Source organism: Scleropages formosus, chromosome 6 (assembly GCF_900964775.1).
Source record: "Scleropages formosus chromosome 6, fSclFor1.1, whole genome shotgun sequence".
Classification (NCBI taxonomy): Eukaryota; Metazoa; Chordata; class Actinopteri; order Osteoglossiformes; family Osteoglossidae; genus Scleropages; species Scleropages formosus.
In genome coordinates, this window is record NC_041811.1 from 25,266,414 (window position 1) to 25,277,119 (window position 10,706).

The 10,706-nt window shown below is 38.7% G+C and overlaps 1 protein-coding gene across 3 annotated transcripts in view; it reads left to right on the top strand.

Moving 5' to 3' along the window:
- znf462 (zinc finger protein 462) overlaps positions 1-1,600 on the top strand; it is a 45,564-nt gene extending 43,964 nt beyond the window's left edge. For all 3 annotated transcript variants that reach the window (XM_018754475.1, XM_018754491.1, XM_018754483.1), the window contains exons 11-13: positions 724-889; positions 974-1,097; positions 1,314-1,600. In XM_018754475.1, coding sequence (XP_018609991.1) covers positions 724-889; positions 974-1,097; positions 1,314-1,524 — 501 coding nt within the window. In that variant the 3' untranslated portion in view covers positions 1,525-1,600. The remainder of the gene's footprint in view (positions 1-723; positions 890-973; positions 1,098-1,313) is intronic.
- Positions 1,601-10,706: the final 9,106 nt, after the last annotated feature.

Consider the following 10,706-nt stretch of genomic DNA (forward strand, 5'->3'; position numbering starts at 1 on the left):
TGAGACAGCAGCGCCACTCGCTGTGCCAACCATTTCACTGTGTATTGAATGGTTATTACTAGTGAGAGGTTGATTTTTTTTTTCTTCTTCTATGAAACTCAGTGAAATGTAAGAATAGTTTTCTGTGCATTGTATATGAATTTTGAACATTTAATGTAATTAAATGGAGGGCACGGTGGCGCAGTGGGTTGGACCGGGTCCTGCTCTTCGGTGGGTCTGGGTTTCGAGTCCCGCTTGGGGTGCCTTGCGACGGACTGGCATCCCGTCCTGGGTGTGTCGCACCCCGGTTTCCCGCGACCCCGTATGGGACAAGCAGTTCAGAAAATGTGTGTGTGTAATTAAATGTTCCCTCAAAAAATGGAATGTTTTAAGAGTTCTCACTGTGTGGTATTTTGTATTAGAACCAAAGTTATTAATGAGATGGAAAATCCTTCTTTGTACTGATGTTTTTCTTTGATGCAATCCACAGTGCTCATGGGGGGCTTTTATGGATTATTGTAGCCTAATATTATAAATAGTTATAAGCAATGCTGGAATGTTTCCTTTTTGAAAATAATTGATAAAAGAACTTTGAAAGTCATGGTGGAATTGACAGCTTATGTTTGCTTATTTATGTTTTTGTTATATGCTAGTAGTATTGTGCTTGCTTTGTGTGAGAGATTCTCCTTAAGTAAATGTAAATGGGTTTTTTTGTCTTAGTGATGTATGCATTCTTTCTTGCAGGTGATCCGAAACTTCGAGTTAGTTGGACGCGTTAATCTTGATCAGCTAGAGGCCATGAGAGAGAAGCCCAGTAGCTTAAGCAGTGCTGAGGAGGAAGGAGACCTTGAGGAAGAGGAGGAGGGTCATGGCAGTGAGGATGTAGAGGAGACTGAGCAGCCTGAGCCAGGTTGGAGTAGTGATCGCACTACCTCTTCTGCATATGCCAAACAGTCTCCTTCCTGTGCCTGATGTTGACACATTTGATCCTCAGATGCACCCACATCGCCAAGTAGCAGGATGTCTGGCTCTGATGGGAGACGCATTTCCTGCGAATTTTGCGGCCGCACTTTTACCCACAGCGCTGAGTGGGAACGCCATGTTCTCCGACATGGCATGTGAGTCTGTCCCTCTTGTTTTTGCCTCTGCATCTACAGGAAATGTTGTCAGAATTGTCATCATACCTTCTATAAACATTATAATAAATCACTTCATACTTTTCATGCAGTGAAAATCCACTGTTAATTAAAATTAATTTTAAACCCAGTATACCTTTCTGTGCGCCTCTCTTAATGTGGGCTTGCGATATGTTTTCCCTTGTTTTGTAAAAATAGGACTGTTGCCTCTGTCAAGAAGGAGGACAGCCCCACCCAGATATCTGCTTCAGAGTCTGAGATGTGCTCCACAGATATGGTGGTGCACAGTGATGGAAACCTTCCTGTTGCTGCCAAGAGTGCGGAGTGTGGATACCCTCTAGACCTGGCAAGAAGGGAAGTGATAAAAATGGAGGACAATGAAACACCTCAAACCAAAAACAATCCTTAGGAAAATAACGTACTATGGCTTTTGTACACAGTGTATGTGAAAATTTGGATTTTTAGTGTGGAGAGGAGACAAAAAATAAAAACCCAAAATAAACTAAAATCTGCCAATTTCAAGCATCATTTCATATTTAGTGTTTGAAAATGATAAGTTTGTTACATCTTCCATGTTAAAAACATAGCTTAACCTCAAAACTTATGTTTTGGTCCCATAGAACAGGTGTTAATATATTGGTAACCAATATAGAATGGTGCAGTAATACAGTCATTCAGGTCAAGTCAGTTCCTACAGTACAATTGCTAATGGAGTTTAAATTCTCATAAACATCAATGTATTTCTGAGTTAAGGAGTTCCACTGTACAAATTTTCCTCTTCAATATGGACTGCAAAATGTCTCAAACCTTTAGCTTTTCAGCTTCCAAAGAAAAAGGGTTCCTTTGTTATGTATTATACATAAACAAATCTATTAATTTTCACTGATTTTTTTTGTAACAAATATTTTGACAGTATGTGGAAAAGCTTTCTGTCATTTGACCGAATGATGTTTTACATATTAGTGATTGTGTTAATCTCCCTTAGCAAAATTCCTTGAGGAATTGTAGCTTTTTTTATATGCATATCATTGTATACTTTTTAGGCATTTATATATTGCCCCAAAATCTAGTTCAGATGTGTGTTGTGTTCAGCTCTGGACTTCCTTGCACTTGGGTGCTTTGAGTTAAAACAAAACTAGTGTATTGCCCAACTTCTGACATGTTCCAGTCAGACAAAAAAAAAAAAAAAAAAATTAAATGCTGGAATGCTTTTCTAAAGGGAAATGTGCACCTTATGCACCTTAAATATTACAATACATACTTGTATTTTATTTTAAGACATTAATGTAATGTTTCAGTGTTTTTACATTTGAAAAAGGATTTGATCAAATTACACAAAGTAGCTGTTCACCTCAGGATAGAAAACCCTCAGTACCTCTGAAAAAACATACTGTAATTTAAACATTATGATTTTTCTTACTGGCATGTGTGTCATCAGGAGGAGATGTAATAATGCCATCAGTCTTATTTCAGCAGCAGTTTCACATGATAACCAGGGTTAGTTGAACTGTGACAGAACATTTTGGGTGCCATTTCAAAGAATCCCACATGCATATGGTGAGCAAATGTACAACAACCAGCATTATAAAAAAGCACTTTCTTTTACAATTAAAGTATATAAAACATGTATAAGGCTGAATTTCAGCTTAAGGAACTGAATATCCTGAATTTGGTCACATTTTCTGGTTGGAAAATACGTATTTCTGAAGTAATGTGAATTTCTATTTCCTAAAAAGGTTGCTGCTCAAATACCCCAAAGCCTTATATATCAGTTTAAATAGCTTGGTTTAAATAACTTGTAATAAGTAAAAATATATACCCCAACAATTTAAAAATTGAAGTACTTTGAGCCATGCACAAGATGCTGATTTTTTTTTTTTTTTAAAAAAAAAGGAGAATATTTGTCCTCTTTCTTGAAGTTTGTTTTTAATCTCTTTCCAGAGCAAAGTATAAGTGCCACAGGAATGGCAAAAGTCCAGTTGCTGCTGGGTACATTCTCATGTATAGAAAATGCTGTACTTGTGTACTTGTGGAGTGTTTGAAACTGTAGTGTCTCAAAGGCAAAACTTTGCCCAATTTCTGTAGGTGTTATTCTATCACAAAAGGAAAAACCCAGACAAAAATGGAACTTTTGGAGATCAGTTGTCCATCAGTTAAAACCTGCAGTACAATGTCTGGGGGAAAAAAAGTCTAATTTATTCTACCTTAAGAAACTTGGGGTGATTATGTGCCGAATACTTTTGTGTCCTCACTTTCCTTCATGAAGACTAGCCTGCTTTTTGAAATATAAATTATTAGAAATGTTATGAGGAAATAAGCTTTTAAATGGCAGCTGTTTGTTAGCAGTTACCTTAACACACTGGAGACATGTATATATATTTCTGGTTTGGTTCTGTTACACTTCTATTCTGACTGTTGGACTTGACGTTTGAATAGCTCCTATATTTTGCCTTTCTCCTGTGAAAATCTAATTCCTGACAGTGGATTGTGATGTTGCCTAGAATGGTTGTTTACACTTCTATTCCATTTATTTCTGGATATTATGTAAATACTGTAATTCATTTGTCTTTTTTAACTTGTTAATAAAGTTATCAAATAACATTGCAGACTGAAATGTAGTAATTTGCACTAAAGTGAACAGTTATTTGAAGTTGAGCCCAGAACTTAAGTGGTGATATTTAACTATGAAATCTGAAACTTCCTAGGCAGGCCTGTGACAGAGAGACACACATTTGATAACTTCACTTGACAGTCTGAATACATCAGTATAAATCTGTCTCCATGGTACATATGGAGAACATACAATCTGTAAATCTTGTCACGTTTTTCTTTGAATTGTGAGTGTGCTCATCAGAAACTGTCCTTACCAGGGTAATACCCACTTTCATGCCAGTGTCTCAAATTCCTTGTGGAAACCTGTGTAGTCCATGAGGTCAGCTAATGAGTTTCAAAGGGCACATGGTATGCTTTTCAGTGTTGATGGAAATAAACTGAGATTTTGTGTATAAGAGCAAACCTTGCTGCTATAAACTTTCAGAACTGCTTGTACCCAAGGGCAACACACAGACATGTAACCTGGTGTAAGGAGCACACAAACTTTGCCCCCTGAGCAATGGAAAAAAAGAAATATGGTATGATGAGTGATCTTTCACCCCATTTCCAACATCTAGATGGTTTTACATTTGAAGATAGCAAAACCTACAATGTCGTTTACCAACAGTTGAGCACGGTGGGGAATCCATGATAGTCTGGGCAGCCATCTCATTGGAATCATTAGGTCACTTGATTTTTTTTTCTGTATTTTCATATAACAGCCAAGGAATATGAAGCCATTTTATTGGACCAGGTACACCCTATGGTGCAAACACTGTTCCCTCATGATGTTCCCATATTCGAGGATGATAATGCCCCCAAACACACTGCTGAACAAATTCAAGCATTTTTCCATGAACACCGGGATGAAGTCAAATGCCTTCCATGACCTCCCCATTTGCACTATAGGGTGCACATAGTCCTGTAAAACAGCCTCATATTCTTTGGCCATTATACAACCGTGCAAAGCAATCATCGGACCTAATGATTCCAACAGGATGACTGCCCATATATTGCCATTGTTTTTGAGACTAGTTCCTTTGACACATTAAATATTTTTATAGTTTTTGTGACCAGTGTACTTGTAGTTTTAGCATGGACTTTTTGGCATCTTTGGAAATCTTTATGCTTTTTTTGAAAACTGACCTATCAAAGTGTTAATTGCCAGACCTCCTTTTGCTGGAACATTCTGCTATTGGCAAACAACCTTATATGACTCACCTTTGAAACTGCATTAGTAATAGTAATTTAGTTACTTCAAAATTAACATGATGACGAATAGATTTTCAGACACATTTCCCACAATAGTTCCACCAGGGTGGCGCAGTGATGCGGCTGATTTGGCCAATGCCTGCTGTGTGGCGGGTCTTGCGTTCAAGCCCTGCTTGGGGTTCCTTGCAGCAGACTGGTGTCTCGTCCAGGGTGTGTCCCTTCCTGCTTTGGCCTTGCGCCCTATGTTGCCAAGTAAGGCTCCGGCTTGCTGCGACCCCCACTCAGGACACGTGGTTGTAGACGTTGGTTGGTTGGTGTTCCACCATAGTCATCATGTCCTCAAACAATTTGTACAGTTTTTTTCATTTTCAATTGTCAAAATTGTTTTTATGAACCAGTGACAAATTAGTCTCTATAGTTGTGTTTGCACCAGCTGCATATCATAAGCTTTCAGGGCAAAGTGGGAATTCAGACGGAAATGCAAGTGTGTCCAAACCCTCTAAAACACCGTTATCAAAGAACAGATGCAATGAGACAAAAGCACTTTTAAACCCCCATGAGACTGACGTTTCTCCTCCTTTGCCAGAGTTTGCTATCATTGTTGTTCTCCACCATCACATCCTATCTGGGGAGCTTCTTAAAACCGAGCTTCAGAAGTGTAAAGGATTTCAGGCTTTTCTTCTTCCTTTTATGAGGAGACCCTGTGAGATGTTTCCAGTGATTGATTACTCAGTTCTTCCCTCTGTGCAGCCCGGACTTCAGGGAGGAAAGATGCTTTCTCCATGAAAGATCTCTAATACTGGTAATACAAAATGAATGTTCAAACTAGGGCCTCTCTCATGTGTATAGAGTGGGAAATCTTGGCTGCTTCAAGTAAACTCAGAAGACGTTTCTAAAAGAAATTCCATTGTTAAGGAAACACAACAACACTGCATGCACTGCTGCTGGCTTTCTGCCAAATTCTTAATGCTTTAACTATGCAAACTCCCCAAAACAAGTGACAGTTTCCAAAAGACAGAAAATCTTCCATAATTCACATTCAGTTTTAAGTATGTATCAGACAGATATAGAAATATTCACTTAAATCAGAGCAACTGGAGACAGAGAGCATTTGTTAAGAGTTTGTTAAACAGCAGCTCTGTAGGCAATTTAAATCACTTCAAAGTGGAGCAAGCTGAGAAAATTCAAAACATACACACTATATAGTTTCAAGTTTCAAGTTTATTGTCATAGATACAAGTACCATGTACATGTATCATGAAATTCTTCCTGAATGCTTTTCCACAGACTATGGACAAAGACAATAGAAATACTGCACAAACAAAACAGTGACAATGACAGTGAGTAGTGCAACAGCAATAGCAATAAATAATGGTAACAGTAATAACAATAATACCAGTTGACAGCCAGAGAATTCTGAATGAGAGAATGAGAATGCTTAAGTGACAGTGTAATTTACCAATGTGTTTGGGTGGAGCAGTCCAACTCTAGTTACAAAAGGTGGCACATTGGTGATTGTTGTATACTCTTACAGCACTGGGGTGAAAGCCGTTCCTGTACCTAGCAGTGCGGGTTCGAATAGACCTGAGCCGCCTTCCAGACGGCAGAAAAGAGAAAAGTGCCCGTGCGGGGTAACTATGATCTTTCATGATGCGCATCGTCTTTCTGAGGCAGAGTGTGGTGTAGGTGTCCTGGATTGCTGGTAGCTGTGTGCCGATGATTTCCTGAGCTGTTTTGACCACCCTCTCTAGGGCTTTCTTGTCCTGTATGGAGCAGCTACCGCACCAGGGTGTAGTACATCCTGTGAGGACGGACTCCACAGCACACCTGTAGAAAGTGGTGAGGACTGTAGTGGACATCCTGGCTTTCTTCAGACGCCTGAGGAAATGGAGATGCTGATGGGCCTTTTTGATGGTTGATGCTGTGTGCTCAGTCCATGTGAGTTTGGCAGTGAGGGTGACCCATAGGAATTTGAAGCTGTTGACCCTTTCTACAATGTCCCCTCCAATGTAAATGGGTGCATGAACCGTATTCTGTTTCCTGAAGTCGATCACCAGCTCCTTAGTTTTACTGACATTGAGAGACAGGTTGTTGTCCTGGCACTACTCTGCCTGGAGCCTCACCTCCTCTCTGCAGGCCATCTCATCGTTGTTGGTGATCAGATGGATCATATAGGAATTACTAGCTAAATGATTACTCTCCAGTTGCATGAGGTCACTAAAGACCTGTATACACTTGGAAAGGTGATGAAATGTGAATTGTGACATGCTTTTTTTAAATTACTGCAACTCTACAATATTCAAAGTTTTAATTTTCAATTTCAATAAATTAAAAAATCCAGTTTAAGAAAAATTTGAATTTAGAGACCTCTAATTTACAAGTATCTAATAATCTTCTCTGTTAATTCCATATCTCTTCCATTTGCGTAGTTATATATTGAACTCCAAGACACTTTCTATGTACAGACAAGACTGCACTCACAAGCTAAAAATTAGCTGTGAAGTCCAGCAATACCGAAGGCTGCAGTTTTCCACACTGACCACATGAGAGCATTATCTTCAGGTTTGGAGAGCTTACGTTTTTTAACTGGCTTGCATTGCGCTTCGCAAAATTGTGACTTGTAAATTTCTACACTGGAATTGTAATAAACTCTTTGTAAACTGCCCTTCACTTCACAAATTTATGAAATTGGAAAACTCACTGACAAAATCATTGCCATGGTTTTAAAAGGTTGGGTTTGCTTCTTAAGAATACACATTCTTAGTGGCAATTGTTTTTTGTGGGGTGAAGGTTTGCTTCCTACATCTAAAATAATATTTAATGTAAATGTGATACATAATGGGAGAAAACAAAGATGTTCTGGACTTTTTTGAAAAATTTCAGTTTTGCTTTCAAGGAAGGAAGACAAGTATATTTGAAGAATAAAAAATATTTGTAGTAATCTTAGTGTTAGATTATTAATTGTACATCAAGGGCATCCTTTGTTTTACCCTTAAATTTTCATGTCATTAGTCATTGTTCCTTCTGTGTACAAAATGTAATAATCTTTAACATGTTTCAAAATTTGCTAAAATAACTATTGCTATAATGACTATGAAATATTGTTTGAGATGCTTAACTAAATATCATGAGGCAAAATCACGTGGTATTGGCCTGGTTAGAACTCAGTTTCTGAACTGAGCATGCAGTATGTCATATGCTTTCCAGAATTTCGTTGTTAGGGAAACAGAAATTTCCTGGTTGACAAACAGAACCTGGTGTCGGATAGAAAGCTTTCAACAAGCTGAAATCAGTGTCAAGGTTCTGATGAATAATGAGCTGGTGATTAAGTGAGCAATTTGCCAGCAGAATGTGGCCTTTGGCTGAAGGGTTTAAGCAAAAATAAATTGAGAGTGATCAGAGGGCCAAGAACATAGTCGTACTGCATCAAATTCTGGATGGATATATGCCAGTACATACAGAGTATATATGTATAAAGAAAAGCATGAATTTTAGTTTTTGTGCTATGCATATTCAGCACAACAAACGCTTGTCCCAAGCAGGGTCATGGCGAGCCGGAGTCTAACCCGGCAACACAGGACGCAAGGCCAAAGGCAGGGGGGACACCCAGGATGGGACACCAGCCTGCGGGAAGGCACCCCAAGCAGGACTTGAACCCCAGACCCACCACACTGCGGGCACCGGCCAAACCCACTGCACCCCCACTTTAGCACAATAAATTAATATATTAATTATAATACACATTTATACTTTTCTGAAAAATGGAAGTATAAGTATAAATGATGGCTGTTGCAAATTTTTACTCAAATGTTCAAATTTAAATAGTGTTGTGGAATTTATATTGATATTATATAAGCAAATGGCAAAAGCGGAAAGGAAAATTACGAGAAAAGCTTCTTAGAAGCAAGAAGATGGTGGCACACATCCAGCTCTGACCCCCCTGTAGTCCATGCATCTGTCACCTTCTCATCCATGAGTTGGTTTGCCTGAAGAGATTGAACTAGGCCATCCACACTGAGTCAGTGGAAAAGGTCCATTGCGGGGGGTAGTGGGAATAGTTAAAAGAAGAAAGGACCAATGACACTTATCCTCAGAAATCAGTGGATACTGTTTTCACTCGTGTTCTTTTTCTATATAGAAATTTCTGCAACTTTAGTGTTTCATGTAGAAGGAAACTATATGCCAAGCCCGAAATGATAATTAAAAAAACTAAAAAATAATTAGTGGGTTGATGATACAGAATTATACAGCATTTAAAAAAGCATCATACACTCAGTCACTTGCTCTTTCACACACTTTCAATAACCAAATCAGAGTTGTGGTGATCTGGAGCCTATACCTGAATCAGAACATGCAAGGCTAAGAAGAGTACACCCTGGTGAGGATATCTGACATTTACTTAAAACTTGTATCAAAATACAAGTTCTGATGAAATAATAAGGCATACGATAGGATAGCCACCAAGCCTTCACCATTCCATTAACATGGGAAAAAAAATCTACTGAGGACAAAGGACCATCTTTTTACATCTACAAGGCAAAAAGAAAACAGCAGTTTGATTGTGAAGGTTTTAAGAAAAAGCTGGTGAACAAAGCAATCTTTTTTCTTAAGAGCAAACTCTAAATTCATAAAGAACAAGAAAACACCATCTCAGCTAGGAAAAAGTGCATTAATGCAGACCTTTGTTGAGCACTTAGGTGTAGGTTCACAGGCTCTAGACTACACTCTGCGACTCATGCATTACATTCATGAATGGAAGTATTATTTCAAAACTAAATTACAATCCATTTGCCAGTGTATATTATATATTAGAAATATTCAAAAATATAGTGTCCATTTGAGCTGTTTCCTTTTTTATCTGTCTACTTATTACTTTGACATTGAACACTTTACAGATTTTTTTACATGGCAGTAAATGGACCAGGGTTATAGTCTGAATGAGGGTAAGAATGAACTTTACTGTGTACATGAAACTAAATTTTTTATATTATTCTTATCAGTGTTGAAGTGTGCAGCTGAAATAATACAATAGAACAATTAAACTAATTAAAAACTAAGAAAAACAATAAATTAAAAACATAAATGCACTCATACATTCATTTATATTACTTGATGTTTATTTAGTTTTCTTATATAAGAAATGGTTTTTAGTCCTGCTTGAATTTATATATATTTTATAGTTTACACACACACACACACATTTTCAGAACCGCTTGTCCCTTACGGGGTCACGGGGAACCGGAGCCTACCCGGCAACACAGGGCGTAAGGCCGGAGGGGGAAGGGGACACACCCAGGACGGGACGCCAGTCCGCCGCAAGGCACCCCAAGCGGGACTCGAACCCCAGACCCACCGGAGAACAGGACTGCGGTCCAACCCACTGCGCCACCGCACCCCCCTATTTTTTTTTTTTTTTTTTTTTTTTTTTTTTATAGTTTATTTATTTCTATATTTATATTACACACGCTTTCAGAACCGCTTGTCCCATACGGGGTCACGGGGAGCCGGAGCCTACCCGGTAACACAGGGCGTAAGGCTGGAGGGGGAGGGGACACACCCAGGATGGGACACCAGTCCGTCATAAGGCACCCCAAGCAGGACTCGAACCCCAGACCCACCAAAGAGCAGGACTGTGGTCCAACCCACTGCGCCACTGCCCCCCCATATTTATATTATAGTTATATTTTTGATATTGTGCCATATTCTACAGTGAAACCAGCCGATATGATATACTATAATGAATACTGGTATGTTTTAATATGTAGGAAGTAATTAATCCATATATTG